At 59.0% G+C, this 15,985-nt stretch overlaps 2 protein-coding genes across 3 annotated transcripts; one reads left to right on the forward strand and one right to left on the reverse strand.

Annotated features, from left to right (window-relative positions):
- Nucleotides 1-727: 727 nt before the first annotated feature.
- On the forward strand, nt 728-12,602 carry IMPDH2 (inosine monophosphate dehydrogenase 2). Of its 2 annotated transcripts, XM_055708865.1 has the most exons (15): nt 728-936; nt 1,030-1,078; nt 1,161-1,262; nt 1,510-1,584; nt 2,030-2,236; nt 4,370-4,457; nt 5,076-5,275; nt 6,353-6,443; nt 7,280-7,375; nt 8,734-8,805; nt 10,990-11,133; nt 11,350-11,494; nt 11,580-11,723; nt 11,994-12,077; nt 12,345-12,602. In XM_055708865.1, exons 1-15 carry the CDS (start codon nt 839-841, stop codon nt 12,364-12,366), a joined length of 1,617 nt encoding a protein of 538 aa, XP_055564840.1. In that variant the 5' UTR covers nt 728-838; the 3' UTR covers nt 12,367-12,602. The 2 variants fall into 2 exon arrangements, with proteins under 2 accessions (XP_055564840.1, XP_055564841.1); XM_055708866.1 differs by lacking the exon at nt 8,734-8,805.
- Nucleotides 12,603-13,414: 812 nt separating this feature from the next.
- NDUFAF3 (NADH:ubiquinone oxidoreductase complex assembly factor 3) lies at nt 13,415-15,773 on the reverse strand. Its single transcript, XM_055708867.1, has 5 exons — nt 15,620-15,773; nt 15,237-15,429; nt 15,073-15,139; nt 14,665-14,765; nt 13,415-14,483 (listed from the first exon to the last, which is right to left on the reverse strand). The coding sequence occupies exons 1-5, from the start codon at nt 15,673-15,675 to the stop codon at nt 14,388-14,390; spliced, it is 513 nt and encodes a 170-aa protein (XP_055564842.1). The 5' UTR covers nt 15,676-15,773; the 3' UTR covers nt 13,415-14,387.
- Between the last annotated feature and the right edge of the window lie 212 nt (nt 15,774-15,985).

Consider the following 15,985-nt stretch of genomic DNA (forward strand, 5'->3'; position numbering starts at 1 on the left):
CCACCCTCCGGAGGGCTGCTACGGGCCGGCCTGGAGGCTGCAGCTGGGACCCTGCCTGAGGCTGGCGCCCGGCTGGGGTCCCCGCGGGACGCGCCATTCCCCCTGCCTTGTGCCTGTCCTTCCCCTCCTGCCCCTTGACTTCCATCCCCTCGGGTCGCTGGGGCTTCACGACGCTGCTCCGGGCGCTGCTCCGGGCGCTGCCGGCGCGCTCCAGCGCTGCACCCACGCAGCCCCCCGGCCGCGCTCCCCTCTTGCTGCCGGCCCATCCCACCGGGCGCCGAGCCGGGCGCCCCGCCGCCGGCCCCGGCCCTCCCCGCGGGCCGCCCACGGCCAGTGTTCGCCAGGTTCTTCCCCAGCGCGGGCAGTGCCACCCGGGCGCGGCGCGGGCAGCGTCCCGCGGGGCTGTGCGGGGGGGCCCTACCTGCAGGTCCGCGCTGCTCCCTCCCCGCACACCGAACCCGCCGCTCGGCCCGCACCAGCGGCCGCGCTGGCCCCGCTCCCCCGGCCTGGGGGCGGCCTGGGGCTGAGGCCGCGCCGCGCTGGGCCGCTGGCTGGGCGCTGCGGGCCCCGGCCTCACCCTGCCCGTCTCCTCCGGCGCGGGGGGGGGGGCAGCGCTGGGCTGGCTCCAGGCCCGGCCGGGATTGGGGGGCGCTGCCCGGTGCCCTCCGGGGCGGCAGGGGGCGAGGCCGGCGCCGGGCCCTTTCCGGCGGCCGCTCTGGGCCGCGCTCTCATTGAGCCGACGCCGCTTGAACCTTCGCGGCCGCCGTCGCGGGGGCGCGTGCGCGCGGGGGCGCGCGGAGCGGCGGGCACGCGGCGGCGGCGGCGGCGGGCCGGCGCCATGGCGGACTACCTCATCAGCGGCGGCACCGGCTACGTGCCCGACGACGGGCTGACGGCGCAGCAGCTCTTCAGCTGCGGTGATGGGCTCACCTACAAGTGAGTGGGGCCGGGCCGGGGGCGCGGGGCTGGGGTCGGGGCCGCGGAGCCGGGAGCCGCCGCTGACGCGTCTCCCCGTCCCCCCCCCCCCAGCGACTTCCTCATCCTGCCGGGCTACATCGACTTCACGGCGGACCAGGTGGTGAGTGGCCGGGGTGGGGGAGCGGGCCGGGCCGGGGCCGGGGCTGGGGCCGCCGCTCACCCGCCGCCCGCCTCCCCGCCAGGACCTGACCTCGGCGCTGACCAAGAGGATCACCCTGAAGACGCCGCTGGTCTCCTCCCCCATGGACACGGTCACCGAGGCCGGCATGGCCATCGCCATGGCGGTGAGTGCCCCCCGCCGCCGCCCTTCCCGCTGGCCGTGCCGCTCGGGGCCGTACGTGTCTGCTCGGGGCCGCCTGCAGCCCCCCGGAGGCGAGGCCGTGCCTCAGGCCGCTCCCCCGCCGCCCACCCCCCGGCCTCGCCGCCCCGGCTCCCGAGCTGGGCTCTGGCGCTCCCTGCCCGGCTGCTGCCCCCCGCGGGGACGGGCCCGGCGGGTTGTGCTGCGACTCAGGGCCGCCTTTGTGTTACCAGCTCACCGGGGGAATCGGGTTCATCCATCACAACTGCACCCCGGAGTTCCAGGCCAACGAAGTGCGGAAGGTGAAGGTGAGTGGCTGGAACAGCAGCGCTGAACCGTGCTTGCCTTGTCTTGGTGGGGGTGGGCAGTGGGGTTTGGCCCTGCTCGAGGAGCTGTGTGCCAGATCTTGGTGTTTCAGAAGGGTGGTGCTACCCTGGTTGCCTGCACACACCACTTGTTGTGTGTTAGGCGCTGTCCATGCGCAGCCTGGGACTTGAGAATGCCAGGCCTCCTGGTGCGAGAGTATTCCCCGTAATTTCAGGAAGGAGGTTAGTCTGGGAATTGTTGGGAATCTAACGCTACTTGGGTAAGCCTTAGTGCTGGTTTGGGGAGTCATCCTGTTGGTGAGCATATGGCCAGCCTGAGTGGTGGCAGACCTTTATGAGTGGCCGCAGTCACCACTAGGCACGTGCCCCGCTTCTGCTTGGTCTGGCAGTGCTGCTTAGCCTGGCTGCTCTGTCTGCTTCTTTCCAGAAATATGAGCAAGGATTCATCACAGACCCTGTGGTGTTGAGCCCCAACGACCGAGTACGAGATGTGTTTGAAGCAAAAGCTCGTCATGGATTCTGTGGGATTCCCATCACGGACAATGGGAAGATGGGGGGCAAGCTGGTTGGGATCATCTCATCTCGAGATATCGATTTCCTGAAGGAGTCGGAGCATGACTTGCCTCTCGGTGAGGTGAGAAGGGCTTTGCGTTAGGAGGTGGTGTGGCTTGTTATACGAAGGGCGAGTGTGTGGCTGTGAGGATGCTGCCCCAGCTGGAGCTCCACCTTAGCTCTGCGGGTCCATCTTTAACTCCATTTCCACGGGAGAGTGTCTTGTTCATTTACGCTCTGTCTGCAACTCCTGCAGAGCAGATGCAGGAGAGTGGCCGCACAGTTAGTGTTAGCACGACTGCTCCTGCAGGGTCATCTTTCAGTGTTGGGGAAGCCACCCTCTCTACAGCTGGTGTTCTCCCCGGGTTCAGTAATTAATTTCTGGTGTTCCTGGCTGCTGCTGTGGTCCCACATGGCATGCTGGCACTGGCCAGGGCTGTAGCAGCTGTGTTGTGCCCAGCAAGCCCTCCGAGTGCTGATCTTCCTTTTCTGGACTGCCTTTCCCGGCCAAGATGTGCCTCATCTAGGCTACTTGTTCTTTAAAATAACCCTTTGAACTTGGAGACTGGCAGTTTAGCCTTTATAATGCTGCACCGTCAGACTCCCCTCCTACAGGAGAACGTTCTCGGCAATGCCGGTGCTGATTTTTGTTAGTTCTGGCATTCCCGTTACATGAGCTGTGTAACCCTATATCTGTGGTGCTGTCAGGTTACACCACCGGTGCCTCTCAGCCAGACTCTGCTCTTGACTCATGACTATTTTTAGCTCTTGCTGACCAAACCTGGTATCGCATGCTCATCCCTGTTTGGTTTGAAATCGCCTATAAATACCTGTAACAAGAATCTTAAACTAGGAGTAGGTTATAAAAGTGCACATGGCCCTTTCCAGCAATGCTGGCCCATTCGGAGGAGTCACATAAGAATCTCCTCTCATCCTTTACGTGGATCATTCAGTGCTGCAAAGCTGGAAGCTTGCCGCTGTTAGTGTTTGGTGCTTGCCTCTGTCAGCAGGCAAGGCTAGGGCAGTGAATGGTCCCATAGATCTCTCCCCACTCGCTGTCCAGCACTGATATTGCTGAGCCATTTGTTGCCATCCAGCTAAATGCACAGGTCTCCTGTAGCTCGGGAAGCTTGTGGATCCCACAGGCTTATGGAGTATGTTGGGATATGTCTGTGATTCCTCAGCTTTGCCTGAGATGTGGGTTCTGCCACAGGCCGGATTTTGGGTGGATGTAGGTGGAGTGCACCTCTTTGCTGACAAAGTGTGTGTTCTTATGGTATAAATAACTGAAATGTTGCATCATCTTTGTTGTGTGCAACTAATCTACCTTCTGTGAGGGTTAGGGAGTGTTCCCTTTCAGCTTTGCCTGGCCGTCTCGAGTAACCTTTTGTGAGAACATCCCGCATGAACTCTGTGATTGCAGAACACTGTGCGTGGGAAGGGACCTCGAGGTCTCTTGTCAAGCCTCCTGCCTGAGGCCTGCTCAGCTGGAGCAGGCTGCGTGGCCCTGTGTCTGTAAGGGTGGAGAGTTCACTGCCTCTTTGGGCTGCTCTTCCAGTGGTTGACCGTTGTTGTGGCGAAAGCTTTTTTCGGTATACCACGTCAGATGTTCCCGTGTTCGAGCTTCTGTCCATTGCCCCTTTCTGCTGTGTTTTGGTGCTTGTTTGTCAGAGTGAGTGTAGGCGAGCATGTTTGTTTGGATTGAAGCAACTCCTTTGCCCCGTTGACCTCGCCAGCAGCAGCGGTGGGTTATTCTGGGCACAGCCCTTCCAGAGCCTGTATGCTGGGGATGACTGCCTGAAAACAAGCTTGGGGGTAGCGTTTCTGCCAGAACAGCATGGGACTCCGGAGGTGTCTCCAGCCCTTATTTGCCTGTGCTCTGTTAAAAGGGAGGGCTGTTTGGGTGACATCCCAAACAAGGGTCATCTGAGAATCATCCCCTGCTTCTAGGTCTTCTCCCTCAGCTTGCTGAGGCCCTCTGCCATCTCCTGTTTTCACTACACCAGTGGGCTTGGGGGCCACTGCTTGCATGGGGACAGCGCATTGGAGGCTGTTCCTGTGTGTTTCTGGAGGCGTGTTGCTGTGCTGTGGGCTCCTTTGTCTGTAGAGCACTTCCATATGGCTGCTGCAGTGTTTCACGTGGGCAGAGGGGTTCGGTATTTTCAGATCAGTGCGAAGGAGTTCTTGTGACTTTTTATCTTCTCCCTCCTGCTAGATTATGACAAAGCGAGAGGATCTTGTTGTGGCCCCGGCTGGCGTAATGTTGAAAGAAGCAAATGAAATTCTACAAAGGAGTAAAAAAGGTACCTGTGAACATCCGTGATGCAAGGGAGAGCTGTGGAAGCGCTGGGCTGGGAGCAGTAGTGGGTGCGTGTGGACGTGCGTCTGCCTACACGTGGGTGAAACATGGGAGGGCTGTGTTCCAGCATGAGGAGAGGAGAGAGTGCCTGCAGCCCTCTGCCAGGGTACAGAGTTCACATGTGTTCATCTCAAATCTGTTTGAAGTTGAGGGATTCTTGGCAGCCCAGGAGCTGAAGAGTGCCTGGCTGTCCAGCCACACATCTTCAGTTTTCTATCCTGGTCTTCGCACGTTGGCACTCAGTTCAGCTCCGTTACGGTATGGTAGTTTGACCTTTAACACAGTATCATGGGTCTAATTACTAAAAAAGATGCACTTTCTCTGTGGTTAGTGTGAAAATACAGAGTTTTTCTCCACTCTTGCAAACTCCTAGCTTTGTTTCCCGAGCCAGAGCTGCTGGCATCCATGGCCAAGCAAGATTTGCTACCACACCTCTTTGAGTCTCCACCTTGCACCAGTTGCTGCCTGCCTGATGCTCCTGGTCTGGTGCACTGCTTTGGGCTAGCGTCTGTCTCCTGCAGAAACAGCTATTTCCAGTGACATTCTTTCTGTTTGTTTCAAGGCAAGCTGCCAATTGTTAATGAAGATGACGAGCTGGTGGCTATAATTGCCCGCACGGATCTCAAGAAGAACCGGGACTACCCTCTGGCTTCTAAGGATTCCAAGAAGCAGCTGCTCTGTGGTGCCGCTATCGGGACCCACGAAGATGACAAGTACCGGCTGGACCTCCTGGTGCAGGCTGGCGTGGATGCGGTAGTGCTGGTGAGCCACCCGCAGGCATCGCGTTGGCCTGGGGGGCTGAGGATCCAGTTTGAATGAATCTCTGACAGCGGAGCAGCAGCATAGCACTTGCTATCTTCATTACAGGCCCTTCTGTGTTAAGACTGTGGCAGTTTGATGACCTGTCAGTCTCATTCAGATTGGAACCCTCAGATAAGAGGGGTTCCTCTTGCCTGGGAACTTATTTGGCCTTGGGGAAGTACGTAGGGTGCATTGAAGCCCTTAAGGCTGAGAAACTTTGTCAGTTAATACAGATGCTTCTACAAATGCTGCTTGCAGCCTGCCACCATAGTCTCTGATGTTCCTAACTAGTTTTGAGTATTTGGCTTCTTACGGTTCCCCTTCAGCTCTTTGGTGTCTGTTACTGTGTTATTCTCTTAACTGCCAGATGTTCAGGAGTGGCCAGTCCAGGCTCTGCTAGTCTCCCCTTCTGGCCTGCCAGCTTTCAGGCACAGCCATCACTGCCTGGATTTGCACGTTGTTTTCTCGTTGATCGTTAGCTTGCGAGTCAGCTGTGCTCTGAGGGCACGACTGAGCAGTGTTGCAGCTGGAAATGTTTAACAGACACTGTGAGCTGGCTGGGTCACGGAGGTCGGCAGGGCCCGAGTGCTCGGTGGTTGACATCTTGTATTGCAGCTGCCCTGCTGCGCAGCAGGGAGAGATGCATTCACGCGCTGGCTCTTCTGGCTTTCACAAGGAACATTCACCATTTCACCTGTACTTTGAGACAGGGCCGATGGTGTCCTGGTGTTAGAACCAGGCAGTTCCTACCAGCAGCCAGGTGTGCTCTTTGTTGCCGGCTGTAGAAGCCACAGGATTTAAATGCGAAGGTTATTACTGAAGTCCTTAGAATAAAATGCCTTCTACAGGGACAGTACATTACTATCTTTGCTGCAGCTTCTCCTCCGGTTCTGTACTCAGTTTGGGGAGTCATTTTGCCCACTTAGCCAGCTTAGCAGAGACCCCAGTAAGCAGAGTGAAGATCTGAGGCCATTCTAGAGCTGTATTTGTAATCTTCTGCAGAAATTTTGATTGAAATTGGTTTTCTTTCTGTTGCAGGATTCCTCCCAGGGTAACTCCATCTTCCAGATCAATATGATAAAATATATTAAGGAGAAATATCCCAACCTACAAGTTATTGGAGGAAACGGTAGGCATGTGTTGAAGACTGTTCTTGTCTTTAAATTACGTTTGTCTCTTAGACATAGAGGGAGTTGCAGGGGCGTGAATGAAACGGTTGTCTTGGTAAATGTCTGAACTTAAAATGGTTTCCTCTGGCTTGTGGAACAGAGCAAGATGGCTCAGCAGGCACAGGGCAGTACCCTGCTGCTGCCACAGCTGCAGATATTTTGAAGTCTTTGGTCTGCAGCACAGTGTGCTACAGTCCTCTGTACACATTAGCTGCTTTTACACACCAGCTTAAAATTTTGGACAATAATAATAATGACTATTGCTTAATTTGGATATCTAACGGAAATTGCTACAGTCCTCTGTACACGTTAGCTGCTTTTACACACCAGCTTAAAATTTTGGACAATAATAATAATGACTATTGCTTAATTTGGAAATCTAACGGAAATTTTCCCTGCCTCCTGACAGCAGAGTTCAGCAGTCCCTGCCTTTACCTGGCTGGTGTGTTACCGGTGCTGCTGTTAGCCTGTACTCTGCCCTCCCTCCCTACCTGATGTGGCCCAAAGAGCGCCTGGCACCATGCAGTGCCCTCTGCTGCCTCGGCCTTTGGGTGTAAGCATGTTGCAGAGTAGCCTAAAGGGCCGGTGTCACCTCGCCCACTGGGGACAGCTGGGATGGAAACTCAGTGCTGGTTTGGCGGATAGGCCTGGTAGCAGTGGACAGCCAGGCCTGGCTCTGACACAGGCTGGTGCCCTGGGCAGGGGGTGTTTGCAGCCACGGGGGAAGCACCAGGACAGAGCAGCCTCGCCTGCAAATCTGCTTGTCTGTCTTCAAACCAGTTTCTGCTCCCTACAGTTGTGACTGCTGCTCAGGCCAAGAACCTCATCGACGCAGGGGTCGATGCCCTGAGAGTCGGGATGGGCAGTGGCTCCATCTGCATCACACAGGAAGGTGAGAGAGATCAGCTGTCTCCTAAATGGGCTAAAGCCATCTGTTCCATAGGGATTCCCTGCTGAAAAGCAGCATAGCCAGGATGGACTTCTGTTGTAAGGGCTGTGTCCAACAGCAAGCTGTCTTTCACCCCCTTCGTCCAGGACATTCTCATCACCTGGGTCAAACCTTTGGGGTGGCAGCAGCAGCAAAGGCATTTCCCAGTACTGACCGAGACTGAGTAGAGCAGGTGTGGCACACGTGGCTTTGCCCGAGAGGAGCCACTGGCTCGGTGTGGGATGGGGCTGGCAGGCAGCTCTGCAGGGAGAGGGGCTTACCGGAGCCCCCGTGCTGACAGGTGAAGTGCACCGGGCTGTCTGCGCTCCCTTTCCCTCTGGCAGCAGTGTGCGCGATGCTTGAGTATTGGTCTTCTGGGCTTGACGCCTTTATGCAATTTCCAGGCCGAAATGGGATTTCTGGCCGTTGTCTCTGCAGTTAGCTGGAGCTTGTGTGGGGCAGAGGCCATGTCACCCTTGGCTAAAAGGTGGAGAGGGGCCTCCCCAGGGCCTGGAGAAAGGCTGCCTGGGGGACAGGCTCGGTCCTCGTGTTGTGAACCTGGGAAGTGAGGTGCAGAGAACACAGTCCCTCTGCTTTGCTCCTTGGTCCTTGCCTTGGGAGGCAGCAAGAGGGTAGCTGATGGCTGAAGGTGCTGCGTTAGCTCTGCCGTTTCCAGCATGGAGCCTTTGAGCAGCACTGGACCCAGGCTGCGTTCCTGCTTTTCCCGCCGTGGGAGCACTGGCTGCGGGGTTTCCCGGTCAGGGCAGTCTGTCTTGGGTGACCTTTCTAGGGAGGTTGTGGTGTCCTTGGGCTCATGCTTCCATAGCCAGAGCAGAACCGGAACACACGTGTCCTACTCTGGTTCTGAGGCAGAGGACCCGCTGAGGCATGCTCCGTCCTGCAGCGCGGTGAACGTCTCCAGAGGGTGCCTCTCCTGGCTGCTGCAGTCGGTGGGGTTGGGTGCTGGTTTTGGGGAGGGAACAGAGAGAGCAGAGGTAGAATGTGGTGCTTCACAGGAGATGTGGTTGCAAAATTGACCGCAGCTTCCCAGGTTTTTGTCCCTCTTAGGGCAAGAACTCTGGCTCTTTGGGTTGGGGGGGCCACCTCTCTGGATGGCTGCGGGGGCAGGGCGAGCATGCGCTGTGCACAGCCGGGCCTGGCTGGCTTGGATCTGGCCTCTGGCTTGGCTCAGGCTAGGCAGGGTTTGCAAGGTCAGCTCTGTCCCACACCGTATGCTCTGCCTAGTAGCAGGTCACTGCTGGGGTCCTTTGTTCTGCTGCTGTTCTTCTGTCTCTAAAATGTGTGTGTTTGTTTTTGTTTAGCTGCTCCAAAGATCCCTCCAGACCTAAAGTCCCACAGCCCCAAATGCCCTTCTACTGTCACGGGCACCTATAGTAAGTCACTTGCCCTGTTCCCAACCCTAATTATGTGTCTTGAAGCAGGACCCTGATTTGGCTGCACATGGCCCTACTGCTTGTTTGAGAATAATTTAGCTGTAGATGCACTTGGGGTTTTGTGGCTTTGGATACTGGTTTTGAATCTGAACTGGAAGCTGCAAAGCCTTTCTGAATTCCTAAAGCAGGGTCTGAACTGTCAAAGCTGAGGGCACTCAGGGCTGTCCACCTTCCACTCCAAAATCCAGTTAGGAGCCTGACTGGGCTTTCTGACTGAATCTTCTGGATCTCTAGCCAGGCATGCCCCTGCTCATCCAGTGGTGGGAGGTGATCCCTGAGTGGTCCTTGATCCTGCTCTAATCTGGCCCCAGTTGCGGGGAGGCTGTGTGCTGGCTAAGCTTCACTTGAAGCTGGCTCCCCTGGGGTCACAGAGGGACTTTAACTGCGTACGGCCACCTTGGCAGCGGTGCACCAGGACCACGGCTTTCCCCGCAGACACCTGTGGAGAGAAAGGGCTCTGATGCTACTGGGTCGAGCAGCCACCCGCAGCAAGCCTTGGGTTTTGCCCTTTCTCCTAGTTTTGATGCACCTCAAAGGGAAAGAGGTTTCTGTTGAAGATCCGGGAAGGTTTTCTCTAACAGATGATCTTGTAGGCCACCCTTTGCAGATATGCTAAAAAAAGACATACGCTCACCCAGACCCCTCAGTGTGTGCGTGCTCTGAACCTTGCTTTGGAAGCTGCGCTCTGAAGCTGTGGCGCTGGGCACTGGGACAGTCGGAACGGTGCGACGCTCCCAGGGGCCCTGAGCCAAGCTGTTCCTTAAAGGGCTGGTCTCTATGGTTGCTCTTGAGAGGTTTCTGCAAGCCCTGCACTGTCTACAGCACTGTCTCGTAGACCCTGGTCTCTGGACCCTCCAAAATCAGGTGCTTCTCTCCACAGATCTCTTCCCTTGCAGCATTTTGCAGCCACAACGTGGCCTTTAGCAGTGCGGTACCGAGCGAGACCATCTCTTTTAAGACTAACGGCGTTCGTGTTACAGCTGGCAGACTCTCCCTGGCTAGCTGAGCCCTAGCTTGACGCAGAGTTTTGTTCCATTACAATCAGTTCTTTCATTATTTTAGCCTGGAGATGGGGTTCCCTCTCTCAGCAGCTGCTGCTGAGCACTGGGAGCAGAGCAACTGCGGACTCCCGGCCTCAGCAAGCCTCTGCCAGGGACGTGCGCTGCCAGCGCTGCTGCCAGGCAGGCTAAACCACACCTGGAGTTCACGCTCCACAGCACTAATCCTGCATGGCCATAATCTTACCCAGTGGCTCAGACTAACTGTGACTGGAGAAAAGGCTTCTGGTTAACTGTGGGGAAGGGAAGTCTCCCTGAGAGAAGCTTATCTCAGCATACTTGCATGCCTGTGGCTGACAAAGGTGTTACAGGACGTGCCCTGTGCTGGTTTTCCCTCGCGTAATGGGAAGCCTCTAACTGCTACTGACTGGGAAGAGCAGGTAAATCCAGAGCTATTAACCCCCTTCCCATGGGGCAGCTAAACTTGACAGAATCCATGCTACGTTGCAGGGCAGGAACATAAATTATTGCCCATAAGCCATCAAATCATCCTGCTAGTTTCCTTTTCCACTGCTGCATGTGAGTGTGTGTGTGTGTGCGCGCACGCAAATGTATATGTATAGATATATCTATACATATATATATACTGGCTCTCTCCCAGCCAGCTGCCTTTCCATGCAAGAAGCGCATCATACAGCTGCTGGGGATATGGAGAAAGGGTCTGGCACCGCTAGGAGGGAGTGAGCGGTGGGACGCGCCTACGTTGCCAGGGATGCTCTTGAGAGGGGCTTGTGGGGTCTGCTCCGCTTCCTTCCCAAGCTCCCCACACCTCTGCTGTGCACCAGGACAAGCTGCAAGTCTTGGCTAATCCCAGGCGTTTGGTCAAAGACCCTAGTCCCAAGGTCACCCACAGCTTTTTGGAGTCGAGGGCCGTGAGGATGTCCCAGCAGGCACCTCCTGGGCATCTGCTTCTCTTGCAACTCGGCCTAGGGAAGGAGCATCCAGGGATTTGTGCGTTCCTGAGTGCTGAAGCATGTGTGTGCCGGAAGCCTAAAAGGGCCTGCTGGGGAGGGGACGCGCTGCTGCGTGGGAGCTGACCCTTTCTCTGCTCTCTCCCTGCCCGCAGTGCTGGCGTGCGGCCGCCCCCAGGCCACGGCGGTGTACAAGGTGTCTGAATACGCCAGGAGATTTGGCGTCCCCGTGATCGCAGACGGAGGGATCCAGACGGTTGGGCACATTGCAAAGGCCCTCGCACTCGGGGCCTCCACAGGTGAGCAGCGCGTCGGGTGGCCAGGCTGTGCCCCTGTAGGAGTCTCCCAGGGAGGGCTGCCGTGTGGCAGCGGATTCTGGGCACGAGGGCGTATCCCTGCAGGTGGCTGGGGATGCGGGGGGGTCCAGCACAGTGCTGTGCCCAGGGACCCTGAGGGGTTTGCAGCCAAAGCCTTCCTGCTGCTGACATGCTGTTCTTGGTGATCTCTTGTGCTAGTGATGATGGGCTCTCTCCTGGCCGCCACCACAGAGGCCCCAGGTGAGTACTTCTTCTCGGATGGAATTAGGTTGAAGAAATACCGCGGCATGGGCTCGCTAGATGCCATGGACAAGAACTTGGGCAGCCAGAACCGGTATTTCAGGTAAGAGATGGTGCTTTGGGGCAGCCGATCAAGCTTTTGGGGCTTCTCTGCTTCATAAACTTGCTTGATTTGTGCTCCCGTGCAGTGAGACAGACAAAATCAAAGTAGCCCAGGGGGTCTCCGGCGCAGTGCAGGACAAGGGCTCTATCCACAAGTTCATTCCGTACCTGATTGCTGGGATCCAGCATTCCTGCCAGGATATTGGTGCCAAGAGCCTGACGCAAGTCCGGTGAGTGCCTCCCCTCGCTTGTGTTCTGGTTAGGTCACAGTGCTGCCCTTTGGGGTCCCTGGGCAAGCTGTGCCCAAGCTGCAGCGTGTTCTGCATGGCCTGACCTCACTGTAGTGCTCTTCCCTCGTCTCCCGTGGGCACTGCGTCATGGATTTGCTAGCCCCAGGCGTGCAGGAGCATGGTCTCTTGTGGAGTATTCAGCTGGCTGGGCTTGAAATGTTGGGGTTACCTTAATCTGGCTGGCTTGTGATGAGTGTCCTTTCACCTCAGAGCCATGATGTACTCGGGAGAGCTGAAGTTTGAGAAGAGGACAACGTCTGCCCAGGTGGAAGGAGGGGTGCATGGCCTCCACTCGTAAGTGTTTCTGGCAGGGCCCCTGTCGTGCCGGGGGAGATAAGCGTGGCCTCAGCTGCTGTGAGGGTGGCTTGATGTGCTGCTGGCTTCACCTGCCACTCTGCAGCTGGGCTGAGTGACAGCCTGTCACCTGGCCTGGGCCAGCACCCCTCTTGCAGCTGGGACAAGCAGACAAGCTACTCGCTGCCTGCGTGCCGGGGCTTTGGCCCTCGCCCTGGGTGATACGGGTCGGTAAAAAGGCTCTCTGGTTTGCTGCTCCCCTCGCAGGTATGAGAAGCGCCTCTTCTGAAGGCGGTCCGTCTGTGTCTGTCATTGTGCCACTCAGCCCTGCGCCACCCCGTGTGGGAGCTGCTCTTGCTGCAGAAGTGCCATTACTCTGTGGGCTGCCTGGAGCTCCCCGTGTCCCCTGGCTGCTTCATCACCACCCGAGAGGGCCCACCTGCTGCCCAGGAGCAGTGATCCTGGGCTGGTGCCACACTGGCTGTGTTTTACAATAAAACAGGAAAAGATGTGTAGTTGGTGTCAGCCCAGAGTCCCGCTTCCTTCTCCTTTGCTTCCTGCATCCTCTCGGGAGCAGCTGATGACCCCAGAAGGGACACTGTGTGTGTGTGGGGGGGGGAGGGTACAGCCACTGACAGGGCTGAGTGGGTAATGCAGCGTGGGGTGTTTTAAAAAAAAAAAACAAACACAACAACTTCCCGAGAGCAGAAAACAAAGGCTGCCAGGGAAGAAAGCAAATGGATTTTACAGGGCTGTTCGCTAGTGCCAGGCTGCTGCAGGACCCTGTGCCTGGTCCCGCTGCTACAATGATTAAGCACAGAGGTGTACGTATGTGCACATCCACCCAGATACCTGCCCACATGCCCCTGCAAATGCTTTGTGCTGCAGCTGCTTCTCATGCACCAGGCCCTTGGAGCTGTTTTCCTGTGCTTTGTCCTCCCCAATCTGCCTTTCTCCTTCCCTTCGCCATCCCCTATTGTCCCCATGGCTCCCAGCGTCCCCCTGCAGTCGCACCCCCTGGGGCTGGTCTGCGTGTGGTACAGATCACTTGCCTGAGCGTCATGGACGGTTTGTTTGCCAGAAGGCATGTGGACAACGAACTTGGAAGGGCAGGGGCTTGTAAAATTCGCACCTCTCCATGCCTGACCAGTGCAGCCCTCCCTGGCTTGGCCAGGTTACCTGTGCTTGCAACACCAGGTGACAAAGGTATTTTACACCTGTATCGGTTGTGTGCACGTGCAAACGTCACTTCTGCCAAAGAACACGTGCTTACCGTCAGTACTTTGTGTCACCGATGTTGTTGACTGAAAAAAAAATCACTCCGCAGCATGGCGATGTCAAATTAGATCCACACATGCTAAACCCAGAGCTTTAAATTACAACATAATTGTGTCAAACATTCATTAAAGCAGCTAACTTGTCAAGCAAAGCTTCCCCACGGCCTCACCCAGGGCTGCGGACTACAGCCACATCCCACCCCCCTTGGGCACACAGAGGTGGCAGGGTTTGGGGCACAAGCCTGCTATTAGGTACACGTACACCCTTCCCCAGCCCCAGGGGCGGCATCCATGGCCACAAACCAGTGCAAGGTAGGGGTGACATGACAGTGACCATCTCAGTGTCCCCTGCTTGAGCTGAGCCTGCAGGGAGACAGGGTGCAGCACCCAGGGACCACTTGCAGCTCGAGGCTTCGCAAGTGACACTGGTGCTGCAGAGCAGGACGAGAACCCACAGGAAAGCCCGGGGCAGGCCAGCACCAGCTGGGACACACCAGTTGCTGGTGCTGGCTGTGCCAGTGATGCCCCTGGCACCAACGCATGCTGCCCACAGCAAGCTCACTCACTGCTGGTGGGTTACAGCCTCGCGCTGCTGTGTGTTAACCACCACGCAATCGCTTTGTGTGTTTCTGATTTACATGTATTTTCCTTGAGGAGCTCCAAATGTGCCGGGGGGTGCACAGCTCACCCCACTAGCCTCCACCCTGCCCTGGGGCCACGGCTTCTTGCTGCCAAGGCACCAGGCACCACCTCGGCAGAAGAGCAGGGCTGTGGGTGCGGCGCTGCCAGCAATGCTCATGCCTCCTGCTGTGCCCCACAGCCCCCGGCCTGGGCAAGGAGGCCGAGAAGCCAGGGACATCGGGCAGAGCCGAGCCCACGCATTTCACAGCATCCTCCCGTGTGCAGAGCGGCCACCCAGCCAGCAGCTCTGAAAGCTTAATCCAAAGCGCTCCTCTACCAGGAGCAGTGATGCTCGGGGGCTTCAGGCAGGTGAGGGAATTGCTGCTCATCCCCTGGCTGCGGCAGGCAGCACCTACAGCCCCACGCAGGTGCCCCGCGGAGGGATGAGCGCAGCAGCCACCACACGCTTTTCACTTGTTAGGAAGTTGAAGGTTGCACACGCATTTGGCTGTGAAACAGAAAAGGGAGTGAAGCCCCAGCCCTCGGCCGGGAGATGCTGTCCTTCCCCGCTGGGCACACGACCTCCCCTGCTCCCTGCCCATCCCAGGCAGGCAGAGCCCTGGGGGGGGGTCCCAGCGGCCACCCCCAGCCCCTTCATCCGGGTGCTGCCCGTGCACACTGCTCCTTACCGTGTCCTGCACCTCCACAGCGATCCCGCACTCCCGCATCTGCTTCAGCGTGGTGGGGTGGAGCCGCTCCACCCTGTCGCCCGTGCCCAGCACCAGGATCTCTGCAACCAGGCCAGCACCGCAGGCAAGGGTGGGTGGGCAGGGCCGCGCTGGGGCTGCCTGGGCCAGAGCCGCCCCCCCTGCAGGGACCAGCACCCCCCCCCCCCCCCCCCCCCCCAGGAGCCCAAATGGGGGGGAAGCCTGGCCTGCTGCCCCCCTCCAGCCCCCCCTCCGGCCCCGCTGCAGGGCAGGAGGATGCCAGAGCAGCTCCTTCCCCCCAAATGGCAGCACGGGGCTGGGGGGGGCTGTGTCTGGGGCCTCGCCCCGCTGGCCCCAAGGGGCACAGCCTGGCCCGGCTGCCCCACGTACCTATCTGGGGCTCCAGCAGCCGGAACAGCGACAGACTCTCCTGCGAGATGTCCCGGTAGGAGCCAACCTGCAGGGACGCGGAGGGCACTGAGCGGGGCAGACCCCCCCGGGCGCTCACCCACAGCGCGGGGGGCCGGGCAGCCCCTGCCCCGCCGGGCACTCACGTTCCACTGGAGGATGGCGCGGGGCAGGACGGCGCAGGGCCCCACCACCAGGTCCCCGCTGATGGTGAAGCCGCGGCTGTTGTAGCCCTCGATGAATATGGTGCTGGGGGACTCGGGCTCCAGCACCGTCAGCCGCGTCCGCTGGTACAGCTCGTCGTCTGCCGGCGTGAGGCGGTGAGCGCGGCACGGCACCCTGCGGGGACGGGGAGCCGGACACGTGGGGCCCACGGGCACCGCACAGCGAGCCACGGGCACCCCCACGGGCACCCCCCAGCTACCCCCTCGGCAGCCCGACGGCCACCGCCCCTGGGCCACAGAGCGATCCCCTCCGCCCAGCCGCAGGGTGCCGGCCGTGGCCCCGGCGCCCGTGCCCGTGCCCGTACCCGCCCGGAGCCCGCCGCACCACCGGCGCCAGCAGCCGCAGCGCCGCCACCGCCATAGCCGCGCCGCCACCGGAAGCGCAGAGCGCCCCGCCCCTGGCCTCGCCCGCGCCCCCTGGTGGCCGGCGGCGCCGCCGCGGAGCGGGGCTGGGACAGCAGCACCGGGGGCGGGAGCGGGGCCGGCCCGGGGCCCCCCGGTGCTCCCACCTCCTGCCGGGGGGCGGGCAGGGAGGGACGCGCTCACACCTACCGACACCCTCCCTCCGCGCCCGGGCCCGCCCCGACCTGGTTGCGCCCTGGCCGGGCTGCGGCCGGCGCCGGAGCGAAACCGAAAGCGGCGGCGGGGCGGGGAGCGGCGGGTGCGGGGCC

This window comes from Falco cherrug, chromosome 4, assembly GCF_023634085.1.
Source record: "Falco cherrug isolate bFalChe1 chromosome 4, bFalChe1.pri, whole genome shotgun sequence".
In the NCBI taxonomy this organism is placed as follows: Eukaryota; Metazoa; Chordata; class Aves; order Falconiformes; family Falconidae; genus Falco; species Falco cherrug.

Bases quoted from the DNA above. Each gene is read 5' to 3' on its own strand.
- NDUFAF3 (XM_055708867.1), bottom strand. From the start codon at position 15,675: ATGGCGGTGGCGGCGCTGCGGCTGCTGGCGCCGGTGGTGCGGCGGGCT. The intron at 15,140-15,236 runs GTGAGTGCCCGG...GCGTCCCTGCAG, and splicing joins GCGCCATCCTCCAGTGGAAC to GTTGGCTCCTACCGGGACAT. The intron at 14,484-14,664 runs GTAAGGAGCAGT...TCTGTTTCACAG, and splicing joins CTGTGGAGGTGCAGGACACG to CCAAATGCGTGTGCAACCTT.
- IMPDH2 (XM_055708865.1), top strand. From the start codon at position 839: ATGGCGGACTACCTCATCAGCGGCGGCACCGGCTACGTGCCCGACGAC. The intron at 937-1,029 runs GTGAGTGGGGCC...CCCCCCCCCCAG, and splicing joins GGTGATGGGCTCACCTACAA to CGACTTCCTCATCCTGCCGG. The intron at 1,585-2,029 runs GTGAGTGGCTGG...GCTTCTTTCCAG, and splicing joins ACGAAGTGCGGAAGGTGAAG to AAATATGAGCAAGGATTCAT.